The sequence below is a fragment of the Erithacus rubecula genome, assembly GCF_903797595.1.
Source record: "Erithacus rubecula genome assembly, chromosome: 19".
NCBI classification, from domain to species: Eukaryota; Metazoa; Chordata; class Aves; order Passeriformes; family Muscicapidae; genus Erithacus; species Erithacus rubecula.
The window spans coordinates 6,323,914-6,345,852 of record NC_136671.1 but is presented as its reverse complement, the minus strand read 5'-3'; the positions used below and the strand labels follow the sequence as shown (position 1 = coordinate 6,345,852).

At 39.2% G+C, this 21,939-nt stretch overlaps 1 protein-coding gene across 6 annotated transcripts; it reads right to left on the bottom strand.

Moving 5' to 3' along the window:
• Positions 1-3,290: 3,290 nt before the first annotated feature.
• Positions 3,291-21,335, bottom strand: COMT (catechol-O-methyltransferase). Of its 6 annotated transcripts, XM_079322419.1 has the most exons (6): positions 19,439-19,606; positions 18,042-18,094; positions 9,961-10,243; positions 8,087-8,280; positions 6,744-6,875; positions 3,291-4,309 (listed from the first exon to the last, which is right to left on the bottom strand). In XM_079322419.1, the coding sequence occupies exons 3-6, from the start codon at positions 10,241-10,243 to the stop codon at positions 4,130-4,132; spliced, it is 789 nt and encodes a 262-aa protein (XP_079178545.1). In that variant the 5' UTR covers positions 18,042-18,094; positions 19,439-19,606; the 3' UTR covers positions 3,291-4,129. The 6 variants fall into 6 exon arrangements, with proteins under 6 accessions (XP_079178545.1, XP_079178546.1, XP_079178547.1 ...); XM_079322420.1 differs by lacking the exons at positions 18,042-18,094; positions 19,439-19,606 and adding an exon at positions 21,274-21,335; XM_079322421.1 differs by lacking the exons at positions 18,042-18,094; positions 19,439-19,606 and adding an exon at positions 21,060-21,083.
• Positions 21,336-21,939: the final 604 nt, after the last annotated feature.

Here is a 21,939-nt window from a genome sequence, read left to right as displayed (position 1 = left end):
AGATACTCATTCTCTTGAGGACTGTCTTATCTGTGTTTGTGACATCAGTGACTGGCAGGCCTACACACACCACATTCACCAGCATGCCTTCCTGAGGCCTGACAAAACCTGATAGATCTCGACTGAACGTTCTGTAAGGTTTTAGAGATGGGAGGTCAGATTTTCTGAGTGAAAGGTTGATGAATCATTTCCAGTAACAGTTTGCCATATGTGGATTCCATTCACAGCACTATAGGGTTTCATTTACATGCAAATGTTTGCAAACAGCACTTGGAAGGTCATCTCTAGCTTAGTTTCCCTCCTTATTTCATATGTCTTAAGTGCATCCCCAGGTGTTTTGTAAAATCATCTCTGGATTTGTTCTTGCAGATGGAGGATACAGTTTCACAAGTGCAGTGATAAGATGTGGGCTCTGGGGCTTAGCATCCTGCACCTTGGTGTCATCACTTTCCCACTGCAGGGAGGAGTCTGCTTTTCCCTTTGTGGGTGCACTAATATGGCAGTGAATAGCAGATGCTGTAGGTAAGGTACTGAGCTAAAATAAATATGTTGTATTTACAACTGACATTTTACAGCTGTCAGAATGATTTCATTTCCAGCTTATCACACACAGGTTGGGCAAATGGAAGCAGTGAGTCCTGCAGGTGAAAGGTTAATCTGGTAACAATGGGCAAGAAATATCACAGCCCTCATCTGTTTCAGGTTTCAGCAAAGTCTTGGGGTAATATTCTGTCCTCAAGGGTCTCTCCCCCAGTGTCTTACTTTGAAGGTCTCTGAAGCACAGCAGTGGCAGAATCTTTTACAGGCTGATGGAGGAATCTTTTTAAAACAGGAAGGTGCTTTATAATGTCATTGACTGAGCTGTGGAGACAGAGGCAAAGACTGCAACTCTGGTACTCTGTTCAGTGTGTGTGTGTGCATAGCAATCATAGCTGTTATTTGTAAGGTACTTTATAACTGATACCTGGTTGACTGATCAGCCAAGTAAGGACACATCACTGCCCTGCTGGCATCACCTTGAGTGGGAGATTTGGGATCTCAGTGGTCTCTCTCTTGTTGCTCCTGTAGGGGTTTGTGTTTGTTCCCTTCACTGCATTTAATGTTTGACTCAGTGCACAGAATTCTCCAGTGAGCTGCTTTTCACTACCCATGCCAGTGCAGATGTGATGACTGCTCCTTACTCAGACAAGTAAATTCTTATGGAAGGACTGCTTCCATGGGTGCTGCATGCAAAAGGCAGTAGTGCTAGGTTTGACTTCCTCTTAAATCCTCCTTTCTTTTAAACCAAATTGGTTCAGTATTTTGAAAGACTGTATCATGTCCCTTTGAGGGAACAAAGAGGCTCTGGCAGAAACCAGACTTCACTCTCATGTACTGCCTGAATCACTACTACCTAGACAGTAACTGTCATCTGGAGAACAGATGTAAATTACCAGTATTGGGTGAGATCATCCATTTCTGACATGAGATGTGATAATTTGCAGAGAGCTGTGTGTTGTTTAGGCGAGTTCTTCCCCTTGGGAACTTTCTGTCAGTGGTACGCTCCGATGGGCACTCCTTAAACACATGCTCCATATGCAGCTTGTGCAAGAATAGGTTGTCTTCTAATTAATAGGCTGATGTTGCAGCAACACTCAGTAGGTTTTTAGAATGTTTGAATTAGAAGATCCACTGTCTGCCTTTTGCTTCTCCCAGAATTCAAAGCGTGACTTTATTTTGAAAAGCGCCTCTTCTCCCTGGGAGATTTCACATTTATGTGTCAGTGACTCCAGATCGTATTTGCTCAACTGACCAAAAGCTTTTTTTCTAATTGTCAGTCATGCAAACTGAGTCAGGCTTTTTTCTTTGCATCCCTTGCCACCAATAATTAAGAACATTTCAAAAATGTAATGAAGTGGAAAAATTTTTCTTACATATGGAATTCTGCAGTTCTACATATGTTGTTTTTTTTTTTTTTTTCACAATTTGCCATGTAGGAGATGCTTTCTAATGAACTAAAATACCTTTTTATTCTAAAAGATGGCTGTTACATTTGCCACATGTATTACAAATACATTATTCACTACTGCATCTTTTGAAATACCCACTCTACAGGTTCCCATTTTTCCTCATCTTGACAGTCTCTTGAGCAGTAATTTTGGCCATTAACGAGCAGTAGGATTGCATTTTTCTGATTCTCTCTTGTAAAGTGCAGAGGAGTCTACCTGTTTACTCATCCTTCTTAGACTGGTTTGCTCATCAGCCTGTGTGATGTACCCTGATGTGACAGGAGTGTCTGTTGGGTTGCAAAGGTGTTCAGGGCTAGCACACGAGGATTCTTTGGAGTCAAGGCTTTAGATGTACAGATTTCTGGTCCACTGTATGTATCCAGGTTTTCCAGTTTTCTCTAGAAACTTGTATATGCCAGTAAATGTGCTTGAAGATTATTTTGCATTGCAAATTTTGCAAAGATTGCTTCCAAGCACCTGAAGGACTTTGGTTCAATGACTTGGAGTTGAGCTGAATGCCAAGAGGATGTGCTGCTGAGCAATGTTACAGAACTAATCACTGTCTTCAAGTACAAGATGGAGGTGTTAGAACTCAGTGTTAGCACTACACAGAACAGCACAAGAGTCACCTGAGGCTGCTTCTGCATAATCTAACCCAGTACAGGAAATCTTGTGTCTTTCTCCATATGACAGAGTTAACTTGTCAGGAAAATTGATAGAGTTGCCTTCCCCTCTATCCCTGTGAAATGCACACTTTATAAGCTGGCTAGGTCACCATGGTTTGCTTGGACCATTTCTAAACTGACTCTGTCACTTTAGCCTGTTCTAGTTTTCTTTTGGTGATCCTCTGCTTCTGACTGATGTCCTGGAGGTGGATTTTCTGCAGCACACAGGCCAGGGGAGGGACCACTGTGGTAAGGTGGGCTATACAAGGAATAAACTTGTAACAGGCTTGGGAAAGACAAAAATGGCTATCCTTGATTTTCAACTGTTGGATCTTCATGTGGCTGTTTCAAGTCTGGAAGCCTCATGTGCAGTGCAGAATTTATTAGAAAAAACATAAGTCATGCCCCTGCTCTGTTGTTTTTTATTTTTATTTATAAATGTGACCATTGCTGCCTTATATAATCACAGCAGGACATGTCAGGAAATTTCTGCATCATTCAGGTGAGTTGGAGACTTTGTTTTTGGCTTTGAATCCTCAATGACAACCCACACAATTCGCATGGTGTAACAGCACTGAGGTTAACCAGGGCGTGCAGGACCCACCTGCTAAAACCCATTCTCTCTGGATTTTATACAACATCTTAAACATACCCAGCACTTCAGAGTAAGCAGCTTGCCCTGCCCCTAAAAAACACGTACTATGTGTGTACAGTGATAATGAGGGGATAAACAGCATTTTCTCAAGGTCAAATATTATGTAGTTTTGTATTCTTTAGGAAAGAGTCTCCTCCTTTTGTTACCTGTTGTGTTTATTTTAATCTGTTTACTACTTCAGTTTTCCCTGCCTCTGCATAGACAGATTATTAACTTTATTTCTTTCTGTTCTCAAAATTCTGTTTTTTCTCATCACTGCATGGGTCTGTCTCCTTTCAGTGTGTGCTCTTTTCTCTCACATAGAGATTATTAACTTTTGTAGTAAATGTCCAGAGAAGTATCTTACCTCGCAATAGGAGCCTTTGCTGCATCAAGAGGCACGCAGTAATTTAGCAAAAGTAGAGCACATGAAATGGTCTTTTATTGCAACATGGATTTTTTTTTCCACTGTTGTTAATGATTAATAAGTTTAACTGGGGGACACAAGTATTCAGAAGTTGCAGTGTATTTCTCCACCCTAAACCAAAACTTGGTTTGGTTGTTCAAGTTGAGATCAAAACAACAGGCTCTGTTGTTTGATGTGTTGGTCAAGGCAAGGCAGTGTGCAACATCTTAGGTTTGCCAAGTTAATGTGGAAAAATGGCATAGACGTGACTTACTCAGTATTTTGGTTTCTACCTCACCTAAAACTATCACTAGTGCTTGTTTAATTACAGGCTCCAAAATTTAAAAAAAATAGTAATTAAAAAAAACTGTAAAGCATGAACAAAACCTCTGCATTTACATCATTTGAAACAAAAGTTGATTATTAATGACTCTCTTTATCCCAAAAACACAGCCTTCTCCATAGCATCTTCCACTTGCATATATTCCAGATGAGATGGGTAGTTAGTGCACTGGAAACGGGGGTTCTTGCGGACATAGTTAAGGAAGTCTGGAGCTCCTGGGAAAATTACATTGTCAGCCAGAAGAACTGAGCCCTTCCTCAGCAAGTTGCATTCCTGGAAAGAAGAGAAATGGCTTCATAGTAGTGGTTAAGCAGACATTGGATTGAATGTAATGTGCTTCCATGTTAACCAGGTATACTTGAGTGCTTGACATCCACAAACCCATTGTGCTACAAATCTGGAAGGCTGAAGAGACAAAGGAGAAGCTGAATAATTCTAGGGTCCTTTGTGGTCATTTGCTGACTTTTGTTTATTAGTAGAACATTAGAGATGCTGATTCTGAAATTACAAATCAAGTAGTGGGGGTTTGCTCCTCAGCTTTTTTCCAGCTATATCTACACAGCAGTAAGATGGCTTTGTTTTGGCTGTCGTGCCTCATGTTTAAAAACTTTTCTAATATGGCTTTAAACTGTTGTAGTAGCTCTTTACACCTCCTGAGAGTAGCATGTACTGCTTTGGCCAGTCTCAGTCAAACTCCAAAAATCACTAAAAGAATGAAAGATTTTCTGTGCTTGTTTTCTTTTCATCTTGCAAACAACTTCCTGCAGATCTGAGCACGAAGCAAGGTTTCTGCACAATGAAGATCCCACTGACAAATTTCCAGAAGACATAACTAACTTGCAATAGTCACTTCAAGTGCGATGTTTACCCTCAGTAAACCTAAAAATTACTGGTATACTTTGCTCAAAAGAAATTGCTTATCTGGGCTTACCAGCTGTTTTAAAACAAAGTCTGTAGTTAAATCAGCTTGGTTGTTATCCTGTGGTTACAGGCAGTAGCTATATCCAAAACATGGGGTGTTTTTGTCACTCCCTGTTCTGTTGATGATTGTCCTGCAGAAGCTGTTGAGCTTATTGCTCTTGCCTCTGGGGACTGAACACCAGTCAGCACAGTAGAAATTATTTTAGAGACATGTCAAATACCCTCAAGTCTGTTTCTATTGCACAGCTTACAGAAGCCTGCAAAAGACAACATGCTGGATTTTCCACTGGTCATTGGGATTTAAGATGCTCTTCATGTGTGGCTTTTTTGTCTGGACCACTTCCAATAGATACATATTTCATCTGAATATATTCATATTTCATATTCACTATTCATACTGCAATACCTGCTGAAAATACATTTTAGAAAGTTTGTGACATCTGAGAAAATCTGAGGCTCTTTCTTTGTCTTTCTCCTCTTAATTTTATGGAAGTTTTTTGCAACTTTTTATCACAGTTACATCAGACTTAACCACTACCATGGAACTAAACCATCTGTTTGTTTTGGCTGTGTTGTGAAGGCTAAGTTCTGATAAGGATGCACTGTGGGAAGAGCTCAGTCATCCTTACACAGGCAGTTTAAAAGAAAGCATTCTCTGAGTACAAAATAACTGTAGGGAGGGAACATTTTCTTCAGCTACTGCTGTGCAAATTCAATACTAGCTGTTCATAACCCCAAACAAATTCCCTTTTCAAACAGCCTTCTGGAGGATAGGGCTTAAAACTAAAAAAACAGGGGGCCTGGGTCAGAAAATAATGCTTTAGTCCTCAAGCAGGGGTCAGGAAATATTTGGCAGGTTCTCAATTTGAGAGGCAGACTGAAAAAAAGTGGATTTATTTGTGAATAAAATAATTGGAAAATAGCACTTCCATAAAAACAGGCAGCTGTAGAACATTTTATTAGATAGGAGAGTATCTGTATATGCTGTATTGATAGGTATAGGTGTTGTCAATCTCAGTTACTTAACACCTGAAAATACCTTCCTGTCCAGAAGTCCTCTGCCACTGCCTACTGCTGTTACAGCCAACTTATTTTGTTATACCCATAGTAATGATTAAGGCAGCTTGGGAAGAAATAAGCATAATTTTTCCACAATTGTGGCTGGACATAGAGTTGGACAGCATTTCTCTAGGAAGTGCCTGGCTAGGGCAGTCTGCACTCTTTTTAACATTGCTTTGCAGCCAATTAATTAGGTAGAGTGTAAAGACCCCAAGACAAGTCATACTTCATGCTACCATAGCCATGTTACAAAAACAGTATTTCATCAAGAGGCTCTGCTGGCACCATAGACTCAGGCAAAAAAAAGAGGTACTGAGGAAATTAGAGAAGTGGAGCTGGGATATGCAGGTCCCAAGTCTCACCAGCTCCCAGGATCAGGATGGGCTTTGGCCCAAGTGTTCTGGTTGGTTACCATGCAGGCACTCCTAGGGCAGTGTAAGACTCAGACCATGCATTCCTCCAGGTAGGATTTCTACTGCACACATGTATGTTCAGGGAACAGAATAGTTCAGCAGTACTCACTGAGTCCTGAGCTATGTAGTGTTGGCACTTGTCCTTAACAAAAGTTTAGTGTCAAGTCCTTCAAAACTTCTTTTCTTGTAAGGCTGCTATTTTGGCTGCAAGTCTTCATTGTACATCAGATGAGGTCCCTCTTAAAGAATAGAGGCCTAACAGACATGAGGGTATTTGCTACTTTACTTTTAAGACTGGAATTGTTCAAACTGACCTGAAGTAGGATGGTGTCTGGTGTGTATCTGTCTTTCCAGTGGTCCAAGAAGACAAAATCCAGAGTATCCACTTCATATTTTTTTTTCAGCTGGGGGATAATTTCCTCTGAAGGGCCTTCTAGGAGTTTTACCTGAAATACAAATCCATTGGATGAATTGTGAACCATTAAGAAAAATCACATGCTCCCAGCTCATTTTAAATTGTAGCCAGACATCAGGGATCATATATAGCTCAATATTGTGTCAGTTGAATTATTTGGTTGGATTAGGTCAAATGTACTTCTTTATTTTTGACAAACCAACTCAGTTATGTTCCAAAACATGAATTTGAGTGTTTTGGATTTTGCTGGTTTCTAAATTAACAACAGAAAAAGTGACCTGTTACCTGTTGTTTTTGTTGTAAAATGTGTGTCTTTACTGGAAACATGGTAATCTCCTGTTGAAAACAGTGCTTTTAATTACTTTTTTTTTTTTAGTTACATCTCAGTTGAGTCTTGTAGTTCAAGGGAAGCCAAAAATGCAGAGAACAGTTTAGGCTAGAATAAAGATGGAGACTACAGTATGTAAAACTGATATGGCCAGGAGAGGAAAGAGACAGGACAGAGGCTGTTACATCTTCCTCACAGGTTTATTGGAGTAATAGCTGTTAAAATGAAAGCAGCTGCTGCACGTGGATTTTTTGTTAGGCAAGCACCATATACTGTGAGAGGAGGAAGAAAGTGTAAGGAAATGTCTGGTTTATGACTCATAGCTGATCAGGAGATTAGATGGGGAAATGCAGTTTTAGATATCACCAGTAGTTCAGGTTCTCTTCAAGAAGTTAAGAAACACACTGGAAGGTCCCTTCTTAGGAAGGACTTACTTCCTCCAGTGTTTCCAGCTCCACTGAAGTGAGATGTCTGCTGAATAAACAGGCACTTCTCAGGCATGAATCCCCCAGCCTGGGAGAGATATAGACTAGAAACACCTGCATCTCAAACACCTCTGACTGCACAAAATATAGGCATGGGTAGTGTGACCAGCCAGATTTGGGTAAATACTTCTCATTTGAAATCCACTGCACACAATAAACTGATTCCTGTGAGCTTTTGTAACAAACTGGACTATGGTTCAGTTTTTTGTAGTCAGTCTTGACAACAATTTGATCCTTTTAGTTTATACTGAGAAACCCAATATTCTTCTGGCTTTTGGAAGGCAACATAGTGAAACTGCTGTGAGAGGTCAGCCACTGTAACTGAACATGGAGCTGGTTAAATTTATAATGCCCATTGGTACAAGAAAAAAAAACCAAACAAAATCTAACCAGTCTTGCTGTAGTGGTTACAGACAAAATAGTATTTACCTTATCTTGTACTCCAGCAAACTCAATCATCTGTTTAGCTATAGCAGCAAATTCTGGGTTGAACTCCACAGTGAGCAGACGAGCTCCAGCCTTCAGTAGCCGAGAAATCCTCACTGCTGAGTAGCCACAGTAGGTTCCCAGCTCCAGGGCAACTGATGGACTGACCTCTTCCACTGTTTTGTCTAGAATTTTACCTGATTAAAATGAGAAGAGATTACCTTTTGACAAAATCAAACTGGTTCATATATAGAAAAGCAAGTCAGTGACAAGAAACTTTAAACATCCATGTACTCAGTTGCTCAGGACATTCCAAAATTAAGAGGTGATGTCAAATTTTTATACTGCAAACAGGCTGAATATAACTTATGTAATTCCCTGAATTAACTAATTTATAATGTTAGAAGGGGGAAAATGCAATAATTTTTTCCAAGAACTTACTGCAGAAACTGGCCATATTTGTGAAATATGTAACTCCTGGATTTTGAGTGCTCATTTTTGTTGCTAATGTTTTATGCAGTAGTCTGATATAAAATTTCTTATTCTAAATACTCATCTTTAAAGGAAAAAAGAAAAGTCTACTCACAAAGTTGCAAAATATTTGGTTTCACTGCATGAATTTGTGGGATGGAAAACATTAGTCAATTGTTAACAAGAGAAAATGTTCCCCAAAAGAAGCTACAGTGTACTATATTCAGTCCTTTTGAAGAAAAGGATTTATTTGTGAGATTTGTGAGAAATTTCATCTTATTTGTATGGCTAGATAACTAAAGATAACTAAACTCAAAGAGTAGTGGAAGGGATTTTACACTAAACTATGATAATTAAGGGATATTTTTCTGGGTGTTATTTATGAGGATGAGGATGATGATGATGATGATGATGATGATGATGAGGCATCTTGAGGCCATGTAGTCACTCTTGAAATCTCAGGGACTAAAGATGCACGAGCTTTGATGGCTCTTATCTGAGAAAAGGCCATCAGAGCAAAACTAGAGTAAAATTATTAAGAGTTTAATCACAAATGTTCAAAGTTTAGAGCTTTAAGTACTCCTACTCAGCCATGACCCTCTGCTCTTCTGCCCTAAGCACTCCAGCCAGGTATGCTGAGGAGCTACTTTCAAAAACTGTACCCATGTCAGAAGACCATTTTTATTACAATGCTTACAGTTGTATTTCATTAGCTATGTTAATCCCAGACTAAGCAAATTTCCCCAGAAACTTCCCAGCAAGAGGTACTTTTGTTTCTAATTCATAAGGGAACATATTAACATTTTGCCATTATAGTTTTTTGAAAAGATTTCTGCTTTCCTGCAGCTATGAAAAAAAGTTTTTGTTCCCATATTTTTCTTTAGGAGACAAGAACAAGATGATTTACTTGCTAAATAGTAACAACGTCTGATACTGTATAACATGGATAGGATTTCTCCCTTCAACAGAAACTTCAAATTTATGCTTGCATACATAAAATTCATATATTTAAACATAATTTGGGGATTTTTTTAATTTGCTGTCTTATTGTTAAGGATCTGAAAGTATTAAACATAATGATTTATACCTTAAAGGCACCCTGTGTATAAAGTGAGGTATAATGCAACCCTTGATTTTTCCCATCAGTTGCTCTACTCTCAATGTGCACAACCCAGAAACCCACATCTGGTGCTGTGACTTTCTGGGTGTCACTGGATACCCCTCCTCAAAAACATCTGCTCAAGCAGGCACCACTGTTCACAGAACTACTCTGCTGACCACAAGGCTGTGTGAGTTGGGGTTTTTGCAGCTGCAGCAGATGGAAGTTGCCATGTGAATACAATCAGATGTCCTGTACTGTGCTAGTCTTGAAGGATCTTTTCAGAGGCTGAGCCCTGCTCAATTACCTTTCTCATTGCCCACGTTCATGGCCCACTCTTTCTGGGAGCAGTATTTGTCTATAGTGTCCACCACACTACAGGGGTCTCCTCGGACTGCATTCTGCAGCACAAAATTTAAAATCCTCTGTTCTTTGCTCTGATTCATGATGAAATTGGTAACTTTCTCCCGGATTATTTCATTCCAGATAAGGGCAGCAGTGCCGTTTTTCCTGATGAGCAGCACGATGAGCAGCAAAATGAAAAGCAGGATGAAGACAATGAACAAAGGGACTGAAGAGCTCTCCAGCATCTGAAAGAGAAGAACAGCCCAGGGTTAAGGGGGCACAGGAAAGGGCTGTCCTTTCTGTAAATATTGAGCTAAATAACCCACAACCAACCGTACTGAACAGGAACACACAGAGTTGAATAATGATTGTGCCTTGAGTAGCTGTAAAAGGCTCTGTGTCACTTGGTAATGGATGGTGCTCCATAGCACTTTCTTTAGAAGCCAATTTTACAGGCAGTCAACAAGTAGCTTTATTTAATGCTCTGGTCCCTTCCCCCACACAGCTGCTCAGTCCTGGCACCAAGCATGCCACTGCATGAGGAGCTTCCTGCATCAAATCTGTTCTAGCTCCAAGAGGAACTACAACATCCCCTTTGCCTAGGTTACCTAAGACAAATGACAAAGGGATTATCTCATTCTAGGAGATAACATTCCTCCAAATCTCTTCCTACTTGTTTTTGCTTCTCTTTTTTGTTTCCCCAAATACTGTCCCAGAACATTCCTCCAAATCTCTTCCTACTTGTTTTTGCTTCTCTTTTTTGTTTCCCCAAATACTGTCCCAGAACATTCCTCCAAGTCTCTTCCTACTTGTTTTTGCTTCTCTTTTTTGTTTCCCCAAATACTGTCCCAGAAAACTCCCAATTTTTATGGATGGTCTGACCTTCATTCTGTAGTGGGACTTGGCATATACACATGGGGAAAATCTATCCCACCATTTAAATTTTGAATCACCATGCAGAACACATTTTGACTTCAGAGGATGACTGAGTTTCCATGGAGATATGCTCAAGATCCAGTAGAGCTGATTTTGTTCACCCATTCTCTTATCTTAGTTGCAGAGCAAGTATGATTTGTTTGGAGCTGTCAAAAGTCTCTTTCTTTTGCTTTTAAGCAGACACCAATGTTAACAGTTACCCTTAATGCTTTTCTTACAAAGTCTGACCTGAGATGTTTCATTTCAGGGCCTGCTAGCATCATTAGCACATGAAAATCTTGCTTCTTACACCTTCTGAAATTTTTTCCTAGCTAATAAGAGCTTGCTTCATTACTTCAACAGGACCATGAATGGATGGCAATTTTTCTTCCTTCCCTCTGTGCAGCAGTAGTTCTACTGACCAGGTCCAAGTGTCTTGCACCTTTCAGATGGGACTTCAGCTTTTTTAAGTTTCTTTACATGAAAATGTTTGACATTGAAATGTTTGACATGAAAATGTTTGGCAGATATCTGTCCACTGAGAACTTCAATAGGGCTGTGAAAAAATCATTAGTTTAGCACAAAATACCTCTCTAGCTTCACTTGACAGGTCTTTACTTGACTTTCATGGCTTAGTTGATTGTATAGTCATTGTTGATGGATTTGGATTACTGACACAGGTGAGAGAGAATTATTCTGAACTCCAGTGAATGGATGGACCCCAGAAAACACTTCCTGAGACCAGCAGGTCTCTGACCCTCCTGCCTCTGGACATGTGAAACTGTGCCCCTGCACACCCACCCATGACTCATTGGTGGCTACAGTCCAGCCACAGTCAGGTCCCTCTAGGACTGAAGACTGCTGGCACTCAGAATTACTGCAGGCCACTGCCAGACATAATCCTCTGGGGACAATGGATGATACTTTGGCATTCTCTGAGCAGACCTTGCCACAGGCTGTTGCTTCAGCACTGTGAGATTCTGCCAGAATGTTTGGTGCTGCCCTTCAAAGATCTGCCAGACAGCAGGAGTGGATGGGAGCAGCAGGTGAACTAGGCAGTGTATTTTTGAGGGAACAGCTTTCTTCCTTTGTTGATATGAGACCATTTAATGAGATTTCTCAAAACAGGGAGACATTGCCTCTGTAGGCAAACTTAGCCCTGCTCCCTGTCCTGCAGGAATGCTGAGACTTCTTTTTCAGACTGTCTGAATCAAATACTCAGAGGAATTCATTTTTTACAGTGCCTCAGATCTTTGCACTTGAATCCCACATGAATGCCACTACACGAACCAGCAGAGCCCACCTGCCTCCCCAGAGGTTGCTCACAGGTAGAAACAACCTGCTGATTTTTTTCATTTGTAGATTAATTCACTTATTTTTGAGGTCTCAAGGAATGTTTTTCAACTACTAGAGTTTTTTTATTGTTATTAATATTTCTGTATAACACCCCAGCACCTTCATAAACTGGCAGTATGGGTTGTTCTTAGCAGAATTCTTTCAGGAGGCAATTATCCTGAAAACCACTTTCCAGAGAAGGTACCTTCTAAAAAGAGAGAAATGGACATATCTTGGTTTTCTTTTCTTCTTTTTAACAATTTTTTCAAAGTTTGTCCCTCTTAATTTCTGTCTTCTTAGGTGTGAAAATAAATTTAGTGACAGGAGTAGACTGTTAAGGCAGTCTGCCAGGAGCAAGAGGCATTGGTGCTGGTCATGCACCCGGAGGGAAAAAAGATCTGTACCAAAATAGGTAATTGCTTTCACATTCTTAGCTGGAAAATATTTGATATGAAAATTAAGTGTGTAATTCAACCAATTTAAAACTACCACTACCTAGGAGACAGTCATGTTATGACAGCTTTAGAAAATGCAACAGTAATTTTAGCTTTAATGTGGATTCATGAGATTCATTAAGTATGCAATAAAACTGAGCTTGCATACAGTCAAGTTTCCCATAACCACTTATTACAAGGCAGCCACTCTTATTATTTAATGCTTATACTGAGGTTCCAAATACACAGGTTAGTACTGCAACCTCTTCTGTGCTTTAGAAACACCATAATAAAGGGAGCCTTCTCTTTGAAAGCTAAAACTTGAAGTGGAAAATAGTAGGCAAATGAAAAATTCAGCAAGGGAATAAACAGAAAACTGGAGGGACAACATTATGGGAAAGAATGAATAACATGTATCAGTACATCTGTTTTTGAGAAGACAGAGTTTAAAAGAAAACATATTAAAATTTCATGCCCAAACCTGTCAAACTACTGATGAGTCTTTCTAAAGCACTGAGTTATTTTCTTATGCATCTAATCTTACTCATTTTGGCAGGTTTCATAAGACCAAATCATAACTTGATAATGCAGCTCAGCAGTTTTCCCTGATGCACACCAGAATCAAACAATCAGCATTTGAATGGGAGTACCTCTGTTTCAGCTTATAAAGATTTAAAAAGACATTTTCAAAAAGAGAAGCAGACACAAAATGTGGGAAATCTGCTACCCCAATTTACCTGCCTGTGGAGATGAAACACCTAAGTTATTCCAATAGCTATAAAAGAAACATCAAGAGACTAGCTCACACTTAGAGATATGTTATGATGCCAACAGATGTTAAGTTAGGGGATTCAGTATCCCCTTACTATCATATGATCTTCAATTCCTCTAAAATCATAAAACTGCCCATGTGATGGAGCCCAAATCAGTACATCCTGTTCTTTATTCTTATACAACTGACTCCAGCCATTTCACCAAAAGTTACAATAAGGATATTTATTTATCAATCCTTCTAGTACGTTTTTCCAACCTCTACTAAAAAAAAAAAAAATTGCTCTTACAATTCCCTGATGTGAAAAATAAGGATTAGAACAATTGGTAACATCAATTTTTAATGTAAGTCCAAGTAACCAGATTGAACTGAGGTATTTCTCAGTATTTCATAAAAACTGTACAAAGTTTTCATAACACTGTTAGGGAAGGTATATGGAAATGTGATGTAAACTACTGACTGCAGCTGTTTATTTGATTCCAAGCCAACATCCCTCTGCTAAAAACAGATTTTTATTGAGAAGAAAAATAAGCATGTGAAAGTAAGTATCTTTAAATGGTCTAAGTTTTTACCAAAGCATATACCCTAATGAGATTCACACTCAGTGGATTAAAGAAGTATCATATTGGACTATTTAACTATTCTGAAGCTTAGTTCACTACATTATGAGTAATTAACAAGATGTAATTTCCTAAGATGCAAAAATAAGAGATGACAGATATTGAAATACTTGTGAGGTAGAAAACTGCTGGATAGACCATTTTTCAAGCTGAATCCTTCTAAGCCTAATTACTAAGCTTCTCATTACATTTTTAGCTTGGATAAACTGATACTGCTTTGTTTTGTACTGAAAATTAAGTCCTAAACGTTGTCACAAAAAAAAAAAAAACAGTTTTTTGTACAAAGACAGCACTTATATTAGGCTGCTATTCTCCAGGGCTGGAATGAGAATAAACTTTGTGACCCTGAGCCAGGGCACTTAGCTGTGAGTCTCATTTTGGCAGTGTTTTTCAGATATGGCCTTGAATGAGCAGTCTTATCTTCCTCTGTGTTGCCACAGGAGTTAAAGTTACTGCTGCATGTGTAAACTTTCAAGGCTTTGTAAAGCTGAATTAATCTTTTCAGAAAAGTCCCTGCTATGAATGTATGAATAACACCTGAGGAAAGGCAAAGTAGTTTTGTCTGCACAGCAAATGCCTATGTGGCATTATTATTCTTGAGTTTATGAACAACTGGGAAAATGTGGAGACAAGCAGTGCTTCAAATGCTTTCCTAAAGGGCTTTCAGCCAGCTGACAATTGAGGCCTTTGAGGAGAGATGGTACATCCAGTCTTGCTATAATTTTTCATGCATTTAATCTAGCTGCCAAGTACTGGTTGGTTGTTTTAGAGTTCATTACAAGTCTCCATGCATCCAGACAGTACTTTAGCATTCTGGTGCTAAAGGGTTTAGAATCTAATTTTGACTTTATTAACTCACATAACCTGGTGGATGGGGAGCAATTGATAAGTTTATACCATGCAACGTTTTTCAGCTTCTGTTGAAATTATGCCTTTAGATACTGATGCACTGAAGGATGCAGAGGATTTGCACACTGGTAAGGATATATTAGCTGTTTGTGGGAACAATGCAGAAGAATCAGCACATTTCTACACATATTTTTACAATGTCCTGCACTAGGCCAGAGGACATCTGTGCTGTGCTGGGGCTGGAGTTTCTGACTCTTAGTCCTACACCATCTTGAATGAGGCAATCTCTCTTTTGTGGCATTTTTTTTTATTTTGATGTTTTCCCAGAGCAAGAAAGGCAGAATATTTTGGTCAGAATGTCTAAACTAACTTCTGCCAAACATATTGTATTCTGTTGCCGTAGGCAACACAATTCAACAGCTTCATAATTTAGTACATTTAAAGGTCAAAAAATATCTTTTTACCTTCTATTCTTTCATTACTGTTTATGCATTTTCAAGTGAGTGCAACTGTTCTGTGAAGAATAATAATCATCATCATCATCATATTGCCAAATGTGAATAGCTTGTATTTCAGTGGAAACTTAGTCTGGGAGTTTGACATTCAGATTTTCCACTGACATCATGAAAACAATCTGAACAGACTTTATATAGTTTTTTACTATTTCTTGCCTGAAATTTAGATTTTCCTCTCAGGTTTTTTTAATTACTATAATTTAGCTTCACTGCCATGACTACAAAAATTTCTGTCTTCTATAAATGCAAAGTCCTGATGATTATTTTCTGCCCTTATAGCCTTTTGTCTTGACTGCTTCCCTCTTCTCAGTTTGAAAGAAAACAAATACAAGTTTCTTCTTACTGAATGAAGGGAAAAGAACAGAGAAGTGCCTATTGCCTACTTGGGAGCCCCATCAAATAAGCTTCATAAGGGTGTTTAAATCTATTTTTCCCACATAGAGTTCAATTAGGATAATTGCTACCCACTTAAAACTCCCTTCCCAGTAGCCATTCTCTAGATGGTATTCAGTGCTATTACCCAAAGCAGAAGGTTTATATAATGGTTATGTGCCCCATAAAGAAGTGCAGTGTTTACAACGAACTGGCCACACAGAGAGGCCTCATCTCCATCCTACAAGCAGGTCCACGGGAATTTGTAGCAATCTAATCCAGCCTGACCTAGTGAACACACTGCATGATTAAAGCCAGAGTTTGGGGCAAGAGAATTCTTTAAGGATAAGAAATTCACTTTACCAGGCTTTAAGCAAAGACAGCTTTTCAGGAGTATGACCCTTTCAGGTACCTCTAGGACGTGCTTGTTTCTGACAGTCCTTATTCCTCCTGGGGCACTCCAGATGTGTTTGCACTGCTTGTACCAGTGTTTAAGACCAGTGGTAAGGGTGGCTCAGCAGAACTGTACAAATCCTACCAGGGAGGCAGTGGACTGACAAAAGTAGAAAGTGCACTGCCCTAATAGCACACTAGGAGCTGGTGTGTGAAAAGTTTTCTAAGCTGAGATTTTCATATTCCTCAGGAAGTAAAATCAAGCTGTTACTGAATGATTTTGCCCCAAATGGAGATAGGGAGAAAGAGCTGGAAGAGGAAAGACTAAATGACTAACTGTCCTCAGGACAGACCTACTTCACAGTCTCTTCCTTATATCACAGGGCTGAATCCTTAGTGTCCCAAATCCCCACTTCATGCTCCTGCCCTGCTTCCAAGGCTACCAGCTAATCTACTGTAAATCCGTCTCTCCCAGCACAGCTTTCTGCTGTCCACAGGCTGCTCTTCAGGCTGGGGGGAGTGCACAACTGAAATTTGGTAGTGAGGACACCCACTGGGGGATCTGAAGGGTTAGGGAGGAAATCTCTGCTGAAATGATGACTTATTTCTATGAAAATTAGCAACATGCCAGGCAAGGTGGGATTCACCACGGCACACCAGGTAACCAAACACTGTGTGGGAAGAGAGAGCCTGAGATAGAGCAGGGTAGGGATTGGCTTCAAATCCTGAGTGAAAGATCTCCAAAGAAGTGGGCATAGAGGGTCTCTGGTGAGAAATTGCTTTCTGACAGAGCTTTAGAATGGCCTCACACATTAAGATTTGTTTTGAAGGACTGCTGCCAAAATTATGTTTTTTCAAAAAATTCCCAGTCACTTTTAATTCCAGTGATCCTGAAGGAATGCTGAAAGACAACAGTATGAGACTGGCAGATGTAAACTGGGTACCAGACTGCTGAGAAATATTTCTAAACTTGAGTGGCAAGTATGCTGTTTGCACTGTTAATGTGAACAAACTCTTTTCTCATTAATGCAAACTAAAGCTGTAAATCAGGAAGTTTTTCTTTTCTCTTTCAATACTTCAAGGCTGTGCAAATGCATATGGTTCTGAATCTAAGGGCTTTGTTGGAGAAGTCCATGACTGAGTAAGTAGAAGTGCAGAGACAAAGTAAAGGTTGTTTAAGGTTGTTTACAGAGTTTGTCAGTATGACATGGACAATACAGTATTGATAAATATGAGTTTGTTTGTAAAAGACAAAGTAAAAAATATCAATTATGGACATCAGAAGGATACTCTATAAGCACAAACAGGGCTAGCAAAAGTACTAAAATACAAAAGTACATTTTGTAAAATGCAAAAGTGAAAGTACTGGCTTTTTGTCTCTTCTTCAGAGATATTTTACAGTAGCAGAACTCCCTCTTGAGAATGAAAACCTCCATAAAATACATCTGCAGCAAAACACTTATAAAAGCAGCTATTCAGCCAAATGTGACTGAACTGAAGCTTGACTTGCATTCAGCGTTTTCTTGAATACAAATGAATACCAAATTCCAGCATACTTACAGCCATAAATTAAATTTTCAATTTAGTCGGGGTTATCTCATCTCACTTCTTTCAGCTGTCAAGATTTACAATACAGTACAAATGCATTACACACAAAAATGTCCTACTCTTTCTCTGTGAAAGCTGTTGCTGCCCACGGACTGGCTTCTTGACAATGAGTTCCAGCCAGAATGTGGAAAACACCACTTCTTTCAAAAGCACCACTGTTCAAAATAGTGACATTATCTAATATAACACATCATGTCAAGCCTGACAAATAAGAAAATATAAATATGTACCTTTCTTAGTACAGCAGAAGCTGTTCCCTCCGATCTTTTCCTGTGCTGCTTTCCTGTGGATTTTACAGAATAAGAGTCCAGGAGCCTGCAGTATTCAGTCACATTCGATCACATCACAGGAATAGCTTATCAGTTCTGTTACACAGACTCTAAAAGGAGCGGTGTCCTTTTCCCCAACTCCTCCTTTCACAGATTCTGCACTTCTTAAAGGTGCTCAGTGCTCTAATAACCGTAGAGAAAGCTATTCATATGTCCCCTAACGACAGTGCTCTTGTTACTTAGTTACAGCACAGTGAATGCTGACAAAGTCAGGTATGAGCCAAATCTGTGCTCAGTGTAAATGCTATGTGTTCAATCAAGCAACTTTAGGAATGAATTTGGCCCAAGGGATTTAATTCTTTCTTCAGCTCAGACGTGGCATGCTACAGCCAGAGCAGAATTGGTTGGAAAAAGACCTAGGCATGTGGTTAAATATAGAGTGCTGCTGGAGGCAGGCGAGGTATGTATAGCAAATGGCTAAATAGCAACTACAGGAGGAGCTGCAATCAATACATTATAAATAGCACATGTGAATTTCTGTGGCTTCCAGATGGAAAAGCATTCTGCTACAAACAGCTCTAAGAAAAAAAAGAGGTGGCTTATTCTAACAAATCTTGTTCTCAGTTTATCTGTCTATACTGTTTCCTTGAAGGTGGGAACAACATAATCCAGCTGCAATTAAACTGCACCATGGAAGAAAATCAGAAGGAAAACAGAAAACCCAAATGCAATACGGTAATAGTTCTCTCCTGTATTCTCACTGCAAAACCCAGACGTAGTTGGCAAGTGTTTGAAGCTGAAGCCTAGAAACTTTTTAAAGACTTAAAGAATGTCTTTGTACCAAATGTGGCAGAAAAAGGAGCTGAAGTTCTGAGAACTTCAGACTTTGTCAAGTGGTAGGGGAGGTCCTTGAAAGAATTAGGGACCACCTGAGAGCATGACAAGAGAAAACCAAATAATTTAAAGCAGATTAAGTGAATAAAGAATTGTGGGGAAAAATAGGTGAGTGAAGATTGAAATATTTCTAGTAGCTCTAAAGCAAAACATAACTAAGACCCTGCAATACAGCACAGTCCTTAATGTCAATACAGAATAACTTTGAACTATTCCTTCCATGTATAACTGAGCTTTAGCTCTACAAATATTTTCTTATAATCCAGACATCAAGCACAACAAAGAATGAAGTAAGCAATATTGCATCCAGCTTCACTGACAGTAATTTCCTGTCTGTTCAAAAGCTGGTTGTGTCTGCACGATCCCTCATGCCTCCCATAATTCAAATTAGCAGAGAATTTTTTTTTACTGCTGGGCTGTGGAGAAAAGAGTTTAAAACAGTAAAATTTACTCTAAGCACTGACCTTGTGTAAGTATACAGCTGCTCTTTGGAGAAGTCCTTGCAATTAACTACAGCTAGTTGTGGGTGGTGTCAGCCCAGCTTCTGCTTAGCAGCATAATTTAGTGCCAAGACTTCCCAGATTGAGCAATATCCCATGAAAACACTTCTAAAAGTTTTCTAACTTGGAGCTGAATTATATTCTTCAGGCTCAAGCATGGGAGGAGCAAACTTGCTTCTGCCTGCCCACAGCTGTTTACTTGTGTGATAAAAGCTATGCCTGCAAGTAACCCTTGCTGTTGTCTACATACTTCATTACACAAGTAAAAATGGTGAATGGCAATAACTGCAAATTAGACAAAGCTGGAGTTCAGTTATTTAAGCCACCAAACAGTGTGATAACGTCCATAAATTGCTTTCATGTTAATAGAAAGTTGAAATTTTGTAATATGTTATGGGGTATTTTCTTCCCCAAGAGAAGTTTCTTTGGCAGCCTGATAGACATTGGTTTATGCCTCTCTTTAATTTACCAGTTTGCCCAACAAATGATCTTATATAAGTATGATATTTTTGCAGGTTTTTACCAATGTACTAACAATACTACAAACTCCACAGTGCATAAATTTATATATTATCCATATGACTTATCCTTGTCTAGACACCAAATATCCACCCTGATATTAATACATCCAGGTTAGAGAACTGCAGAGAGCTACAAATGTATTGGTGTAACACAATTTTATGTAGGGCCAAGACCTTAAAACACAGGTTTAGCACTTCAGAATATCTATCAGGTACTGGATTCACAGGGCACATCTATGGGAAAGTGTAGAACCAGGATGTGTTAGCCTGGGAGCAACATCACATGAATGGCAGCAGCTCAGGATAACTGGCTGGTTCAGGCTGACTCACCCTGACAGTCACCACTTTTGCTCTGATCTGGCTGCACAAACTTGAGCAGACTTGCTCAGGGACAGAGCCCCAGCTGCAATCACATGATGCAGCGTGGTGGGGCCATTCCCACTTGCTGTGCATAGCACGGAGCTAGAGCTTTTCCCCCTAAATCCATGCCTGGCACAACAACAAATGGCATTCCCTTCTTCTAATAATCCCGGACAAAGACTGGTTTTTAAAAGCCGAAACAAAGGGAGACAGGAGAGCTAGCACATTATCATAAACCCCACAGATCATGTGAAACACTGAGTGGAAGAAAATTCTTTTGAGCTTGCATTTTCAGAATAGCAGGAGGGATTTTCTTTTATGGGAATTTGCTGTTTTCCACAGTCAAATTAGTCTCTCTTGCTGAGAAACACGCAAAAGAGGAATTTTGAGGAAAGGAAGCACCACTCGTGTCTGAACCAGGAAATTGCCTGATAAATAAAATAGGAAACAGCTAAAAGAGAAAAAGGTTATACTCTAAAAGTCGTACTCTAAATTTGAGCAGATAAAACAAGCAGTTAGACTATTTACAGTGCTTCTTAAAAGATTATCAGGCAGATTGAAAAAACCTTTCAGCTTTCAAAGACTTTATAACTCCTCACAAAAACTTTGAAGCAGTTAAGCCTACCACATTTCTCTCTCTTCTACCTCATGTTTTTTGGCAATATATGCTGAAGCATTTGAATAAAGCCAAGAACTTGTGTTACCTGAAGCTTCACCTGTTTCTGCTGTTTTTTCCCCTTACTTGCAATCAGTTACTTGTTCAGGACAAACTATGAACAAAGTTCTACCTATGTTAAGGAAGGAAGGAAAGTACATAGATTAAATTCTGAATGAGTCCTACTCTGAGAGAAACTTCTGAAAATAACTCCTAAATAATCTTTAAAAGAGAGAGATGGTAAGAAATTGAAAAGGTCCTACCTCATGCAGAGACAGCTTAGTTCAGCCAGTGATCCAGTAGAGTTCACTGACACTTCTGTAAATTATTCATTAGGTCATGCCACAAAATGCAGCCTCTGAGAGAATCCATTTCCCACCCCACCCACTAAAAAGGACACAAAGTGATGACTTCCAAAGACAGTATCTACCTGACACCTCTCTTCTTCCCCCCACCCTCTCTGGTTGCTGATCTGCAAATATAAGACATGAAGGAAAATACACCAGAAAAACAGGAAAGACAAGAAGATATGCTTGAAAAGTCAAAATTTCAAAGAAGTTTGGTAGAAAAATTTGGTCCTGGTCATCTTCATGAGGGAGAATTCAAGTAAGCTGTTGAAAAATGTAATAAAATCTATTTCCTATGAAGGAAACAATATACAGAATTGCAAACTGTCTTTACAATAAATTCAAAAGGAGTTTGTCTGCTAACAAAACCAATTCATGACTTACAAAGCACCTTTTCCTGTTGAATGGATTTATGTACATTTCCAATACAGACTGTCTCCTTTACCCTTTTAATACCACATTTTTAAAGTATATTGAATAAACATCTCCCCCGTAAATAAACCAAACCACAACTAATGTATGAGTTAATTTATGACTTTAAATATAACTAGCTACAAATTACAAAATTCAGTGGAAATATGA